This window comes from Bubalus kerabau, chromosome 8 (assembly GCF_029407905.1).
Source record: "Bubalus kerabau isolate K-KA32 ecotype Philippines breed swamp buffalo chromosome 8, PCC_UOA_SB_1v2, whole genome shotgun sequence".
NCBI lineage: Eukaryota > Metazoa > Chordata > Mammalia > Artiodactyla > Bovidae > Bubalus > Bubalus kerabau.
In genome coordinates this window covers 79,483,859-79,500,700 of record NC_073631.1, presented here as the reverse complement: position 1 = coordinate 79,500,700, position 16,842 = coordinate 79,483,859, and the positions used below count along the sequence as shown (strand labels likewise).

At 59.0% G+C, this 16,842-nt stretch overlaps 1 protein-coding gene across 1 annotated transcript in view; it reads left to right on the top strand.

Annotated features, from left to right (window-relative positions):
- Nucleotides 1-768: 768 nt before the first annotated feature.
- Nucleotides 769-16,842, top strand: part of ADCY1 (adenylate cyclase 1) — a 105,206-nt gene continuing 89,132 nt past the window's right edge. The window contains exons 1-2 of the mRNA XM_055590662.1: nucleotides 769-1,413; nucleotides 15,502-15,651. Of these exons, the coding sequence (XP_055446637.1) occupies nucleotides 769-1,413; nucleotides 15,502-15,651 (795 nt within the window). The remainder of the gene's footprint in view (nucleotides 1,414-15,501; nucleotides 15,652-16,842) is intronic.

Here is a 16,842-nt window from a genome sequence, read left to right as displayed (position 1 = left end):
TGGCCACACTACATGCAGGCGACTGGGGTTTCTGCTTGTCGGATCTTACCACCTGGTCATTGCTTCCACCCCTGCACCCGATGACAGGGGTTGTAGGAACCAGGACAGGACTTGCCCACAGCCTGCCGTGTGGCGGGTTCTGGGTGTAGAGAGGCTGGGGGGAGGGAGATGTCGCGGGCCACCACCTTCCTCCCTGCCCCCGGGGTCCTAGGGCATCCCCTCACCTCTCAGGGCTCTGGGTATGGGTCTGTGGTCAAGCATGGGCCCCATTTTGGGTTCCTCTAGAATAGAGTGACCCGCTTTTATTGGGGGTTACATTAGACAAGGTAAGCTGCCCCCCTCGGAGGGAACGGTGCAGAATTCCAGCACTTTTAACGCCCCAAGAGACAGCATAGTGCGAGGCGTGCGCACCAGTGGGGAAACTGAGGCCGGGAGGAGTAGGCTGGGCGCCCAAGGTCACGCGACTCCTCGGGCGGCGGGGTGTACAGATTGTGGAGTTGGGGTGCGGGCCTCGCGCACGCGCGTGGGCCTCGCGCGCCAGGCCCGCGGCTCCGAGCTCGGCTGTCGCAGCGCGGTCGCGGGAGGACCGAGGCCGGGGCGCGGGCGGCGCCAGTGCGCAGGCGCGGCGGGCGGGAGGGGACGCGCTCGGGGCGCGCGCGCGGGGCAGCCGGCGCCCCAACTCGGCCCGCCGCGCCCCGGCGCCTCGCCGCCCGCCCGCCCGCCCGGCGCCCCGGCCGGCGAGGGGCGCGCCCGCTGCATGGCGCTGGGATGGCGGGGGCGCCGCGCGGCCGAGGCGGCGGCGGAGGCGGAGGCGGCGCGGGCGAGTCTGGGGGCGCCGAGCGGGCGGCGGGGCCGGGCGGCCGGCGCGGGCTGCGGGCGTGCGATGAGGAGTTCGCGTGCCCCGAGCTGGAGGCGCTGTTCCGCGGCTACACGCTGCGGCTGGAGCAGGCGGCGACGCTGAAGGCGCTGGCCGTGCTCAGCCTGCTGGCGGGAGCGCTGGCCCTGGCCGAGCTGCTGGGCGCGCCGGGGCCCGCGCCCGGCCTGGCCAAGGGCTCGCACCCCGTGCACTGCGTGCTCTTCCTGGCGCTGCTCGTGGTCACCAACGTCCGCTCGCTGCAGGTGCCCCAGCTGCAGCAGGTCGGCCAGCTCGCGCTGCTCTTCAGCCTCACCTTCGCTCTGCTGTGCTGTCCCTTCGCGCTCGGCGGCCCCGCCGGTGCCCACGCCGGGGCGGCAGCGGTGCCGGCGACAGCCGATCAGGGAGTCTGGCAGCTCCTTTTGGTCACCTTCGTGTCATATGCCCTGCTGCCCGTGCGCAGCCTGCTGGCCATCGGCTTCGGGCTCGTGGTAGCCGCCTCGCACTTGCTGGTCACGGCTACGTTGGTCCCAGCCAAGCGCCCACGTCTCTGGAGAACGGTAAGTGTCGCCGCGCGCCCTCGATCCGGTCTGGGACACACCTGCTCTCGGGAGGGACTGGGCACGCGGGGAGAAGGGTGCGAATCTACCGACTGGGCAGGTGGAGAAACTGAGGCCCCGAATTGGAAGGGGGACGTTCAAGGTCACTCAGGGAATTGGGGACACATTGAGGGCTGGCACCCTGGGGCCAGACTCTTTCCCAAGTTACAGTCCACAAGCGGTCCTGGGTGTGGAGTGTGGAGACCCGAAACTACCGGGCGTGGAGAGGGCAAGGATTGGCCCAAGGTCACACAGCTGGTGAGCGGCCAGTGAGGCCAGAGCTCTGGTCCGATGCTGTCTGGCTGCACCCATCCCCAAAGGATGGACAAAAAGTAGGTACGAGGAGCCGGCCTCGGCAAGCAGGATTGCTGCGGGCTGTGCGCTCAGCCCGGGGCTCCTCTCGCTTGCGCCTGGAGCGCGGAGCGCGTGCTAGGCTCGCAGAGTCACCCTCCCAACCCTGCCATCATGGGGGATGTGGGAAGCGGGTAAAGACTTTGGCCCCCTCCAGCGACCCTGGCTCCCATTTGTGGATCCGTTTGGGGTCCTGAAAGACAGGGTTTGCCAAGGTCGCACAGGGCTCTCTCTGGTCCCTCTCGACCTGCTCTGCCTCAGCCGGGATCCAGGCTCGCAGCGCCTGAACTTTGTCACTCTTTTCCCCCAGGGGCAAGATCGTGGTGAGGACCCCATGCTGACTGCTTCCTAGGGGCTCCTCCCCAGCCCGAGGACCCCAGGGGTTTTAGGCAGGTGTCTTCCAGCCTGGTGCTTTTCCGTGCAGCCCAGCCCATCCCACCTAGTCTTGGAGGGCCCAGAGGGAGGGTTTTGTTTCTCCCTCTGGCTTTATTTTGGCAGGAGGGTGGTGGGAATCTGATGGGTTGGGGGAGCCCATCTAAAGAGAAAAAGGGGGATGTGAGGAGACAGGGGTGAGGAAGGGCAGCTGGACAGAGCTGGCTTTGGGAAGAACAACTGGGGTGGGGGGAGTGATGAGAGTCAGATAGCTGGTTCCAGGGCCCCACCAAGGCCCCTCCACCCAAGGATCAAAGGAGGTGCCCCCAGACGGTGATGCCAGAATGCACAGGGTCAGAGGGGCCATGGGACACCCAGGAGTGACACACGTTTCAGGGCCCAGAGAGGCCAGTGTGTGGTAGGGGCTGTGGAGGGGCAGGGGGAGAAGGAGGGAGTATGTGGAAGGGAGCGGGCTGAGAAGGGCTGGTGGGGTGGGGGGAATAGAGGAGGAGAAATAGGGGTGAAGGCCAGAGACTGAGAGGAGGCAGAGATAAAGGCAGAAAAAAAGGGAAAAGGGCCAGGGGGCTAATTGCCCCCAGGGAGAGGAAGGAAGGCGTGGAGAGGGGAGGGCTCCATTCTCCAGCTGGCCTCCTGCCTTGCATCCTTAGGCTTTGAGTGGGGCTTGTGTGACCTTCTCAGGGGGCACTCCTGTATCTTTCCCCCCACAGCCCTACTATGTGTTGTGTTTGCTCCCCCCTCCTCCCAGCCAGCTCCCCCCAGCAAGGACCACCTCTCTATCTGGACAGGGAGGGTGGCTCAGTGGCCAGGTCAGCTTCAGGTGAGAGGGGCCCTAAGCTACCTGGGCAGGCCCCGGCTGAGTTCTGGTGGCCCCAGGGGTTCAGGCAACTGCTTCAATGAAAGGCTGTACTATTGTCTCCTTTTATAATCACCAATGTTCTAGGTAGCCTGTAGACATTCCTTTTAGAGAATTAAAAGATTAAGGGAGGGGGGTGGGGCAGGGAGAGTCTGTAAAGGTGCCCCAGGCAATCAGAACTCCACCCTTCCCCCAGGATAAGATGAGCTCCATTATTCTAGGGAGGAGGGGAGCCCATCCTGGACTTAGGTGAATTCTTAGGGAGCACACACCTGGGTTTCAGTTGGCTAATGGCTGTGACTCCATGGGCTAAGCAGACCCTTCCCTCACTGAGCCTCAGTTTCCCATCCTGTCTTACGGGGCATCACAGCTCACCTTCAGGGCTGTGGTGAAAGTGAAAAAAGTCCACATTGGAAAAACACATATTCAGAATCTTGTGCCACTTCTGAATTGTTGTGGCTTCTTTAGAATGTTGGTATTCAAGTCCACCAGTCTGCACAGGTGGTGATATTGACGGACAGATGGAGATGGATGCGGAGAAACATGCGGTGATCGGACCGCATGGTGCTCCAGGGATTCTCCCTTCCAATGAGAAAATTCTGGGAGTCTGTGAAATCTGTCCTTAGTGAGCTCTGAGACTGGTGGAGAAGATGGCACCCACGTTTCTGAAGCATGTTGGTTGCTAGTCATGCTTACGCCTCCCTGCCCTCCTGCAGTGCACTCACCTGCTGACAGTGCCACTCCCGCAGGATGGAACCCAGGACAGGCAGAAGCCCTGCAGGACACAGGGTAGAGGCCAAAAGGAGGCAGAAGGGCTGGATGGATGAGCCAGTCTGTGCTGGGGTGCCGTCTTTGCTGCAGATACGGAGCGTGTCCTATGCTTGCTGGAGAAAGCCTGTGCTGGGGCCTGAGACCTGGGTTAAAGTGTGGGCTCCTCTGGCCCTCCATAGAGGGATTCCAGGGGTTTTCTGCAGCAGTGCTGGGCTGCCCTGGTGTGCTTTGGGGCTCTGTAGGGCCCAGGCTAGCCCAGATGCTGGGAGGCAGAGGAGAACACACAGAAAGCCAGACATGTGACTGCACAGCTGAAATTTGGGGGGCTGGTGCTCCTCCCTTTCCCGAGAAGGTGTGCCTGCTACTGCTTTCCCCTGGGGCAGAAAGAGTTTAAGGGAAATGGCCTTACTCCCCTGTGGCCCAGGACCAAGGCTGGGCCCCATAAATATAGATCGAACGGAGTCCCTTCTGTGTCCCTTGCTTTCAGGGCCCAGTGGTTGTACCTCAGCACAGTTACTTTTATTTAACTGGGTGACATGTCAGAACTGAAGGTATCCCATGCAAGAACACCAGAGGCCTGCTCAGAGCCAGCAGCAGTGGGCAGGCTGCAGAGTCCTGGGCTTTCGAGGGTGGGGGAAGGAGGGAAGCTGGTAACGTCAGACTTGTCCCTTGCTGACTTACATACTGGAGGTGGCTGTGCTCAGGTACAGGGCGGGGAAGTAGAGTCAGGGGAGTGCTTGTGAAGGTCACTGCCGAAGGTCATTGCGGGGGAGTGGTGGTGGGGGAGGATGGGTGTCTCTGGAGAAAGCTCGCTGGCTCATGCTGCCTGCCCTGCCCCCCAGGTGCCTTGCCTGTGGCAGGTGCAGGAGGCAGAGCCCCAGCGTCCTCCTTGTGCTGCCCCTCTGCTCACAGCTCCCAGAGGCCCGCTTCTCAGCCAGGTGGGGCAGGGCTGCTGTAGTTTTCAGAAGGGGGACAGTGAGGGTCCACTGCAGCGTGCAATTTGCAGTGCAGTGTGGCCTCCTGTCAGTATAAAGGAAACATGTTTAGTGCCTGAACCACGGAACGGTAACAGAAATCATGGCTGCCCTGGGGAAGTGGGAGCTGGCCAGATTTCCATCCCCAGCCCACCCCCTCCACCCCCCACCTTGTAGTGTGGTCTGAGCTCTTGAGGAGCTCAGAGTGCTGGCAGGTGGAGCCATGTGACCGCTCTCAGAACCTCCGCGTGTGCTGGCGGTGCTGGCTGCCACACGGGCTTTGGCAACCCATGCCTCTTGCCCCTGTGTCTCCTACTCCTCCTTCAAGTCAGGCCTCTGGGGCATTTGTCAGGACCTGTGTCCCTCTCTCAGCCTAGCCCCTCCTCAGGCACCCCCCACCCCAATTCTCCCCTGCCCCACTGGCTGGCCCTCTTCCCCTCTTTGTTTAGTTGCTAAGTTGTGTCTGACTCTTTGTGACCCCATAGACTGTAGCCCACCAGGCTCCTCTGTCCATGGGATTTCCCAGGCAAGAATACTGGAGTGGGTTGCCATTTTCTTCTCCGGGGGATCTTCCCAATCCAAGGATCGAACTCATGTCTCCTGCACTGGCAGGCAGATTCTTTACCACTGAGCCACCAGGGAATCCCTCTTCCCTCTGGCCCTCTGCAGACTCTCCGCACTCCCTGCACCGGACCCTCTCCTGACCGCCTGTGCAGCCCTGCCCCACAGCTGGCCCCTCATCCAGCGTCGCCCCTTCTCCTCAGGCTGGACTCTTTCCCAGGTGGGGCCCTCTTCCTGCTCCCCTAACCAGCCTCCTGGCCACTGCCACCAGTTCCTCCCTGCCCCCCAACCCCCACCCTGACTGGTTCTGTCACCTGTTTGTTCACCTGCCTTGGCTGAGCTGAGCAGGGAGGAGGAGGTGGCTCCCTGGCACAGGCTTGTCCTGGGCTGGCCACTCCTCCCCCAGGCCTCCGGTTGCTGGGCAGGGCACAGCACCGGCTTCCCATCCCCTGCACCTTTCAGCCTGGGCAGTTTCCAGTGCCTCTTCTAGGCCTGCAGGTTCATGTCTGTGGGCATCCCATCAGAAACTCCTGAGTCCTTGGAACCTGGGCTCCCAGCCCTCTTGTCTGATGGGCGGGTCCCTCCCTAAACCTGGTCTGTTTCTATCACAGCTGTGTCATCCTCTCGCTGGGCAGCCAGCTCCCACAGTAAGAAGCACCTAGAGTTGCCGACACCAGGGCAGCAGGAACTAGGGAGGTAGGGCCCGGGTGGGGAGACCATCCTGCATCAGAGTGAGGGTTCCCACCTGCTCCCCCTCCGGGCAGTCCTGGGGGTCCCAGGCTTTCCTCTGCTGCCATGTATCCCCAGACTGTCCATGTGCTGGAGCCTGGCCCCCTGAGTGGACTCAGCGGCGGGGCTGGGGACCACTGGAGCAGACACAGCTGTGAAGCCTCTGCAGCTTCTCAGGCCGTGGCACTTTCTCTAGATGGTTCTGGGTCCACGCTTGAGTGCCAGATGCTGAGCCAGGGGACAGGACCTCCTGCCCTCCAGGAAGTTAGTCTTCGGGGACTCTGATCAACTACTGGAACTGCAATCTGTGCTGGGGGGAGTGTGTGTGACCTTCGGAGAAGAATAAAGGGGACAAGGCAGACGGAGGGCTCAGGCCTGCCTCCTGGGGACAGAACACTCCAGGGTCCCGGACAGATGAGGCCAAGAGGCTGCTGGATTCTGGGGTTGCAGGCAGCTGGCTGAGGGAACGAGCTGGTCACCGTGGGGCCGGCGAGGCGGCTGTGGAGGAAGGGGCAGGTGTGGGAGGCCCTGGGGTTTGGGCTGCACAGAATGTTTTGAGGCCTTCCTTAAGCGGGTCCTGTGGGGAAACGTCCCCACCCACTGCCCTTTCCACGGGCTCCCTCCCAGTGGTTCTGGGGTGCTGCCCTTCTCCCCTCACATCTCTGATGTCCAGAGGGCCAGGTTGATAGGCCAACTGCTCTTTGTTGCAAACTTGGAGCCCAGAAATGTCCTTGGGCCATTCCCTGACTCAGATGGTGGTGGGTGGGCTTGCAGAGTGGGTGGGGTGGGAACTCCCTGCACCGCAGGGGCTCTGCTCCAAGCTGTGTTGCTGAGGGCAGGGCCCTCACCCTGTGCCTCCCTTTCCTCCGAGGTCATGCCTGTGGTTGTGTAGGCATAGGTGGCCCCCGGGGACTGTGCCAGCCCCACAGCGGGCACTCAGTGAAGTGGAAGCCGTCTCCTGTCGTGCACTCATACACGAGCACTCACACACACACAGACGCACACCCTTGCACACTCACACAGGAATGCATGCACCCACATGCAGACTCACATACAGGCACAGGCTCGCACACTGCACTGATTACTTTTCCCATTTCCTGGGTAGATGTGTTTTCCCTGAGGAAAATGGGATCTGGGGCCCTCCCGCCCCGCGACCTTAGAGGCCAGCCCTTGGAATGAGACCAGGCCCCAGACTGCACCCAGATGGGGAGGCTGGGTGAGGGGGGCCGTGCATGTAGGCCTGAGAGCCGTGGGGTGACAAGGACCAGGATCCCCGACTGTCTGGGGCCCTCTGCCCTCCGTCTGCTCTGTGTGAGTCTCGGCAGGGCAGGCTGGGCTTCCTTGTGCGCACATCCGTGTGTGGGGCGTGGCGTGAGAATGACGCTCACTGCCTTCACTGCTCCAGTGCAGGCTGCCCCTCAGTGCTACGTCTGTGTCCCTCCTGTCCTCATCCTCCCTAGGTCCTGCTTTTTTCCCTGCAGCTCCCGACCCTGCCTTCCTGGATTGGAGGGTGGCGGGATCTGCTTTGTACCCGAGCTGCCGGTGTTCACTTTGCCTCCAGCCGAGGGAGAGCTTCTTGACTCCTGGTTCTCTGGGTGGGGCTGTGCAGAGCATGGATGCAGCTCTGGGGGTGGGGCTCGTGTGTGTACATGTGTGCATGAATGTGGGCACAAGTGAGTGCACATGTGTAATGTGTGTGCATCTGTGTGGGCATGTAGTTGCCTGTGTGTTCACCTGTGCATGTGTCCTCCTGTACAGGAATGTGAGTGTGTTCATGTGTGTGTGTGCATGTATTGGTAGCATCCAGAGGCCCAAGTCCCACCCCAGACCTACAGAGTCTGGGTCCCTGGGTTTGAGGACACCCACCGTTCTTCCAGAATCGAGCACCTGCCTTGTGCCAGGCTTGGTGTGGGGTGTGTGGTCTGAGGGCCCACAGTCTGTGCACAGGGATGGAGAGCAGGGCCATTGTGTGTGTAGGTCTGGAGTCAGGGGCACTTGCTGAAATGGGCAGTGTAGCTAAGAGGGGGCAGCCCAGGGGTCATGGTCCATAGTGATCCTGTGGGCAGTGTGGCTGCTGCAGGCCAGAACCAGGGTGTCCTGATTTGCTCCTGAGGGGTGCCCAGGTGAGGGGTGCCCAGGTGAGGGGGTGCCCAGGTGAGATGTCCAGGTGAGGGATCCAGGATGCCCATTGAGGGACTAGAGTGTAGGGGAACAGGTCGCCTGCCCCGATGAGTAACCTGGGTGCAAGGGGATAGGATGCCAATTAGGGACCCTGGGGATGGGACTCCCACCCATGATGCCTCAGGAGCTCTGGACAGCTGGGTGCCCCCTCTTGCTGTCCACGCTCTCAGAGGGGAAGTCCTCCCCAGGGCCACATTCCCAGTCTGAGGGCGGATTTGTGTTTTGACTCTGAAGTACAGAGTAGCTCTACCAGAGCTCAGCTTTCCCTGTGCTGAAGTAGACCCTGACCTTCGGGAGCACAGCTTCCTCCAGTGGGTGGATGGGCCTTATTGCTCACGCAGCAGCTCGTCTGGGGCCCAAGGCACCATGTGCCCAGGCTGGACGTCAGATGCCACACTCTGGACAAGGAGAATGGCCAGCTACAGAAGGGTCTGGCTGCTCCAACCCGGGCCGGGCCTGGGACCCTGGCCCCGTGGTCCGCCCTTCTGTGTGACCTGTCATCCCATGCAGTGTCCCCCTACCGCCCTTCTCGGGAGCTGCCCAACGAGCTCCTGGGAGACTGCAGCCTGGGTGCCTCCCGCATCTGCACTGGCAGCTCCATGCCACATCTGAGCATCTGAGCGAGGTGTCTGCTCTGGGACTCTCTGTCCACTGCTGCTAGGAGAACTGGGTTGTGAGCATTGGTGGTCAGGGCGGAGGGTGCTCACTGAGAGCCTCGTGCTGGAGTGCTGTGCTGAGTGCTGGCCTTCTCTGAAAGAGTGTGTTTTTCTTGGTGCATTTGCTTAGTTTCCTTATGTGAGAAACGCTGTCGTGTTGTTGGAGTGTGTTGCCTTCTGAATCATCCGTGGCCAAAGGGATCTGAAATGTGTGCTCTTTGAACTTGTTTTGCAAGATGGCTGCTTTTCCAAACACACTCACCCTGCTCTATGGGTGAAAAGCTCAGTGAGCACATTTGGGGAGTCACTGGTGTAGCCTAAGGATTTGGGCATATCTCTGCTACTTTATTGTAAAGCAGGTCTTTATCTGCAGGAATCACAAGTGGTTCCTGGGCCCTCACCATGTCCCTGGAGGACCCTGTGCAGTGAGATCCATTCCTGAAGTCCAGTGTGTTCAAGGGTCCGAAATGAGCAGTGAGGGGAGAGCCTCTGTGGGGCTAGAGTCGGTGTGTGACCCAGTCCCTGTGTGCACACGTTTGTGCACTGTGCCCCCCCGCCCCGCCCCGCCCCGCCATGCCCGGCTCCCACCAGCTCAGCATGCCCCAGAAGCCACGTCACTGCAGACACTGGGACATACTGATGCCTTGCCTCTTATGTGCCTCTGTCGGTCGTGGAAAAGCTGGGATCCCTCCCCACTGCCCGGCTGATGACAGATGCGAGAGTTGGGCTGCAGTCTTATCAGGTCTTGTCTGAGGCAACCTGGAGAGAGGTTGGGCAGTGCCCCTGGCAGTGCAGGCGTATCCCTGCACCTCCCTTCGCTCCTTTCCAGGGCTGTGCCAGGGCCAGGCCACCTCCCCCCCACATGCCCTCAGTTACTCATTCAACAAACACCAGAGCACCTGCTATATTACGAGAGGTTCCCAGATCTATCGCGGACCTGACAGACTGAGGCCCCTTGAGAGGCAGCAGCAGGTAGGGGAGGTGACAGATGAGTTAATAATATAATGTATTGGAAGATAGTAACTTCTAAAAGCAACAGAAGGAAAGAAATAGAAACAGCCAGCAGGAGAATCCAGAAGCTGAGGTGGAAGTGTGTGCACTTTTCGCCAGGGGTCAGGTAAGTGGTTTTGATAAGGTGACATTTGAGTGGAGCCCCTGCAGGTCAGGAGTGCATCAGGCACTGTGTGTGAAGGGGGTTCCTTCCCAGGAATGCAGGACAGAGGCCCCAAGCAAAGTGGGCCAGGCCAGGGGTACACGAAGAGGACAGGCTGTAGGGCATGAGCCACAGAGAGTTTTGGGCCCAGGGAGACTCAGGACTAGGGATTTAGAGCAGAGGACCATCCAGGAGCCTCAAGGGCCAGGAGGGGCACAGGCTTGGGTTAGGAGGCAGCTTGGCAACCAAGCAGTGGATGGCAGGGAGGGCAGTCAGGGGGCCCTGTGTTGGAGACAGAGCTGGTAGGATTTGCTGGTGGTGGAAAAGGGCCGTGGCCTGAGAGGTTTCCAGGGGCCTGGATCAACTGAGGTGGGAGAGGCTGCTGGGGTGAGTGCTGGGTGCCACCAGGGGTCCCACCAGGGCCTGTCCCAAGCAGGCTTGAACAGACACCCAACAGGAGACATGCATGGACAGGGGAGGGGCACGGCTGGCTAGGCCAAGCTGAAGGTATTGGTTTGGGGGTCTTTGGCACAGGGATGGGCTCCCAAGTGGAGTGTGGCTGAGATACCACAAAGGGTGGAGTTTGGGGTAGAGAGGGGTCCAGATGTGAGGCTTGGACCAGAGGATGCTGGGGAGGGTGCCCATGGAGGGGAGCTCATGGCCTGAGCAGGTGGGCTGGACATTGGGACCTGAGCCTGGGTTCAGGATATGAAGGTGGTCCTGACCTGGTCACAGACCACCCAGCACAGCTGCAGAGGGGACGGAGGCTGGAACTCCACTGGGCCTTTCCAAGAGTTTTGCTGAAAGGGGAGAAAACTGGGCAGGCCCAGGAGAAGAAGAGGAGTCTCATTTTCAGGAGAAAGAGAGCAGTAGGTCCCAGCTGGAAGGTTCAGGGAACCCTGGGGCATGGGCAGTGGGAGTGGCTGGGCCAGGCAGAGAGGGCCGCGGGGGTGGAGGGACGGGTGAGGATTGGGATGGAGAAGCTCTCCAGGCTGCGGGTGTGGGGTGGTGCACTCACTCCTAGGAGACGCCCGGGTGGGCAGGCCCTGGCGTTTCCTCCAGCGGTGTGTGTGGAGCTGGATTTTACCAGCCTGACGTTTCCAGAGTGGGAGTGACAGGAGAGTGTTCTGCTGGGCCGTGGAGTTTCAGCTGGAAAAGAGAGCTCTAAGGGCAAGTCTTCCAGGGGTGAGAAAGGTGCAGATGGGGTTCCTGGCAGGGCCCAGGCATCCGGGGGGTGTGGGCTGAAGGGGGTCCTGGGGGGCCTGGATGCTGAGGCCAGGTATGTGGGGGAGGTGCCCTGAGGCCAGGAGTGAGGGCAGTTACAGGGAGCCCGGGAGGTGGGGCTGCTGGGTGTGCCCTGCCCTCTGCAGCTGGGGGCCCTGCCCTTCCTCAGGACCCATGTGTCTGTAGATTGAGGATGCTGGTGGGGGTAGCAAGGACCTGTCAGTCCCGGGAGGCGTGTTCTGGGCTGTGTGGTACTCAGCCTCCACCCCAGCACGGACCCTTCCCCAAGCTCAGAAGCCTCAGCCTGGCTCCCCCATCATCCGCTTCTACTGCTGCCAGTGTGAACCAGCGCCCTCTTCAGGCCACACCTGCCAGCAGGTGACCTCTAGGCTTCTCTCTGCCTTGTCACCCTCCTCCCTGGTCACTGATTAGGTAGCCCGTCTTGAAACTTCTCTGTGCCCTTTGGGGTAGGACCTGGGCCTCTTGTCACTGCTGTGCCTGTCACCTTGGTTCCTGATCGTGGAGTGTGTGGGAATTGAGTGGAGGCAGGGAGGCAGGTGTGCTGGGGGCTTTAGCATCATGTGGACAGCCTCCTCCTTTGATTTCCTGGGCGAAGATCGGCAGGTTTGTGAATGTGAATTCAGAGCATCAGGCAGGGAAGATCCCCTATCTCTGTTTCACTCTGCCTGCTAGACTCCAGCTGTGGGGCAGGCCATCGGGCTCTTCTTTGTGTGAATGTCTCAGATGGTGTTGACAAGGCAGTCAGCTATGCATCCAGCTGGGCCTTGGTGTCCCTGGGGGATCACTGTGGCCACAGAGTAAAGGGAAGTTGTGAGGAAGGTGGGTGTAGAGGGGGTGACAAGGTGACCCAGCTCACCCCAACTCTGCTACTGATTTTTCCCTTGACCAGATTGCCCAGCCTCTGCCAGCCCTTTTGCCTGTTGGCCCGCGCCTCTCCACCCAGACCTCACTGGGGACCTCCACTTTCCCCTGTTTCTGCCACAGGCCACCTGAAAAGCCTTGGCTTCCAGGCTCAAGTGTGACCTGTGGCTTCGTGCACCCTGTGCTCAGCTGACCTTGGGTGCCTGGCCCCTCAGTTGGACTCTTTGTCCTTGTCCTGACAGTGACAGCTGAGGGCTTCACTGCAGGGGTGCCGGGCTGGACAGCATCTCAGAAAAGGCATCCTGTGTGTTATCTCGTCTCCATGTTCAGAACCTTAAATTGAGGCTAGGATGGCATGCAGAAGCCATGAATGATTAAAGTTCTACTGGGAGATGAGTGTTTTGTGCAAAGACTCACTGTTGTTTAAATTTTTAGAAACCTGTCCAGCCCTGTACCTGTGGGTGTTTTAAACACACTAAGTATGCTTTTAAATATTGATTCTGCCTGCCTGCCTGCTAAGTTGCTTCAGTGGTGTCCGACTCTTTGCGACCCTATGGACTGTAGCCCACCAGGCTTCTCTGTCCATTGGATTCTCCGGCAAGAATACTGGAGTGGGTTTCCACGCACTTGTGCCGTGCACAACCCTGAAGGCTGTCCCCTTCAGGGGATCTTCCTGCAGGGATCGAACCTATGTCTCTTATGTCTCCTGCATTGGCAGGCAGATTCTTTACCACTAGCACCACCTGGGAAGACCAAGTATTGATTGGTGGAATCAATACCACCCATGTGCAGTGTGTTGTTTCATATACGCTGGTCTTCCTGGTGCCACCAGAAAAGTGCCTTCATCAACAGACTGGCATGAACTGGCCCCAGAATACAGCAGGCGGTCCTTTAGACACAGGACACTGTCTGGTATGGGGCCAGTGCAGCTGCCCTGGGAACACCAGCGCTGGCTGCCAGGACCGGCACTGAGACCGACTGGCACTGGCCTCGGAGAAGCATGTGTGTTCCAGTCCTGCACCTGGAGAAAGCATGAGTGCTCCAGCTAGGGGGGCACTCAGATTTGGAGGTGTTCAGGGTCACAGTGAGGGTGAAGGGTCACATGCAGAGTCACAGGGAGATGATGAGGTCATGGAGATGTCAGGACCTGACTTGGAGATGGTCAGGTCACATGGAGATACTCAGGGTCATGTGGAGATGATGAGATCGTGTGGAGATAATCAGGGTCACAGGGAGATGATCAGGGTCACATGGAGATGGTCAGGTCACAATGCGACCTTCCAGGTAACGGCAGGCACCATTTTTATTGGACTTTTGGCTGTTCTCCTAGACCCCTCTCAGGATGGCTGTCCCTCTCTCTGGGGGGCAGAGGTAGGATCCAGGAGGTGATTTGCAGGAGAGTATTTTGTATGCATTCCGTGTTAGGTGTAAGCGTGTGTCCATCCTCTGCCAACTGTAAGTGGGCGAGTTGTCCCTGTTGGGTTTGCTGGGGGCTCACTCCCCTGCTGGGGGTTTAGGGAGATTTACCATTGGGTGCTGGGGTCCTGTGGATTCCAGTTGCTTGGCCTGTCTCCCTGTGTCCTCCTGTGAACAGTTTCCATGTCTCTAGATGGATGTTACTGCCGACTGCAACCTCCCTGGGCTCCCTGTCCTTGTCCCTCAGCTTTCCCTGTTCGGGCCACTTTGCCCGTCACTGCCTGGACTCTGGCAGGTGTCCTCTGATCGTGGACTGCCGTCCCATCTGCCACTGTGTTTATTTGTCCTGTGTAGTCGTGTGTGATATCAGTCCTGGGTGGGGAGTATTTCGGGTTAATCCATGAGGAGCGGTGACACTCAGAACCTGCAGGAAATGCTGGAGTTTAATCAAACATAAAATCATCCATTTTTACAGTGACTGTGACGGGGGCGGGTGGGTGCAGTGGTTTTATGAAGACTGCAGCCTCACAGGGAGGTGGGTGGGCGCCCTTTCTCTCTCAGTGGCCTGGGGGCTCCAGGGGGATGTGCTGGGGTTCTGCTGGTCCGTGGAGGCACCTCTGTCTGGCCCTGGGCCCTGTGGCCATGAGAGGTAGGTACAGGTCAGCTGAGGAGGCTGAGCAGGGGACGTGGGGTTTGATCCTTCCCCAGCCCTGCCACTCTGCGCGGTGTGACCATCATCTGTCGTGGGTTCCTGGGAAGTCCCCCGGGCTCAGTCCTGGGCAGTCTGGCCTGGACTTGCAATTAGGCAGGTGAAAGCAGGAAGTGGTCACACACTGTGCTCCTCAGACTTCCTGCCTTAACTCCCAGGCTGGGCAGAAGCTACCCTGGAAGGGTCCTTCCTGGCCAGGTCCCTTTCTGGCTTCTTGTCTGTTGACATGGAGTGAGAACTGGAGCCATCAGAGGCTCTGGACGCTGCATTTTCTCCATCTTCATATGTGCAAAAGTTCACTTCGTACTCAAATGCGATTTTTTCTTTTTTGTTTTTAATCCGCTCACCTTCACTGCTTTTCTCCAGAGCCTTGCATGCTGCCTTTATGGGAATAACCACTCTGTCTGCACCTTCGACACGTCTAGGTGTAGTGTTTCCTTGGGCTGTTGTAATGAAGTGCCCAGACTGGGCGGCTCAGACAGCAGATGCTACTTCTCGGAGTTCTGGAGGCTGGTCTTTCTCGAGGCCCCTCCTTGGCTTGCTGATGGCCGTCTTCTCCATGTCCTCGGGCAGCCGTCCATCTGTGTGTGTCTGTGTCCTCATCTCCTCTTACAGGGACACCAGTCATGTGGGATTGTTCTGGATACTGCTTAGTCACTAAGTTGTGTCCGACTCTTTGCGACCCCATGTAGCCTGCCGGGCTCCTCCGTCCATGGGATTCTCAGAGAAGAATACTGCAGTGGGCTGCCATTCCCTCCTCTTGGGGATCTTCCCGACCCAGGGATCGAATGTGTGTCTCCTGCGTTGAAGGCGGATTCTTTACCACTGAGCCACCAGGGAGGCCCCTCGTGTTGGATTAGGGCCGCCCCAATGGCTTCACTTTCTCTTGATTACCTCTTGAAAGACCCTGTCTCCAAGTATAGCCCCTCTCTGGGGGATTGCGGGTCAGGACTTCCACGTGAATTTTGGGGGATGCACCTTGCATCCTTGCCCACTATTCAATTACATGAAGCTTATAGCACAGATGACCCCTCAGAGGGTGCGGGATGAGGCCTGGCTTGTGGCCACATGAGGCTGGCTTGGCGCGTGGGTCTGGCTGGCGTGGTCATTTCGTGGGCTGGTGGTTGGGGGATGTGGAGGAGCCTCTGCTGAGCCAGGCCCCTGGTGCAGTCCTCTGCATTGTTCTCTCCCCCCAGCTGGGTGCCAACGCTCTGCTCTTCCTCGGTGTGAACATGTATGGCGTCTTCGTGAGGATCCTGGCTGAGCGCGCCCAGAGGAAGGCCTTCCTGCAGGCCCGGAACTGCATTGAGGACCGGCTGAGGCTGGAGGACGAGAATGAGAAGCAGGTCAGTGCCCAGGGCCTCACCCAGAGGGGCGTGGGGGGCCTGGGGTCAGGGGATGGAGCCTCACAGTCTTCTACACCGAGGGCTCTGGGGGTGGGGCCAGACTGACTCATCTGAGAGTTGGATAGGGGTCTCAGGCCCCCACTAGTCCCTGTGCCTCCGTGGGCCAGCTCCCTCGGCCTGTTGGGGAAGAGAGGACAGTTGTTGGGGGCACTGTGGAAGTGAAGGCAGAAGAACTGCCATCTGTCCCCTCAAAATACCTGCTGGTGATATGTGGTACAGGACTATGGAGGAGATGCCCGGGGGCATTTGCAGGCCTTAAGTGGAGGTAGAGTAGAGCTGGGCTTGGTGCCTCTGGAAGAGCTGAGTTGTTAGGAAGTGGGGGTCACCATCGCAGCCCCACAGCTGAGCTTGGCTGAGGCCGCAGAGCACTGTACCCTGTGATCTAAAGGCTTGGAGGGAGCCGGGCTGGGTTCCCCCCGCCCCAGCCACTGTCAGCTGCATGTCCTGGGCTCACTTCCACAGTGATGTTTCCTCTGCTGCTGTCCTGGGACCACCAGGCTGCTCTGAGCACTCTGGACGAGGCCTTCAGCTAGGAGCCCCCAGACTCCTGGGTTTATGAAAGTGCAGAGGCTTGTTTTCCTGGGGTGGGGTGGATGGGATGGGTTTATAAATGAGATGCTATTATTGTGGTAAATATAAGGCATGAAGTTCTGACTGTACATTTAAAAATGTACATATTTCCATTTATAGGTATTGTAATGATGCCTAGTATTTACAGTAAAAGAAGTAGATGGCTTATGTATATTTAGATCATGTGTAGATCCGTGGGTGGCTTTGTCTGTGAGTGGTGTATGGGTGTGGGAGCTACTTGTCTGTGAGGAAATGTGCCCACGTGTGATGTGCACGTGTGTGTTTTGTGTGCACATGTGTGGATTTGTATTTCTGTACACATGTATTAGATATGTGGGGCATGTGTGCAAATGTATATAGGTGCATATGTGCTCATGTTAGTGTGTGGGTATATCCACGTATGTGGATTTGCATTCATGTGGATCTTGTGTGCATGCCTGTATGTCTGTGTTCATGTGTCCATGTGTGTATGGCTGTGGATATGTGTGCATTTGTGTGTATGTGCGCATGTAGATGTGTGTATATTTGTGCATACACGTGTATACTTGTGCATGCTCAAGT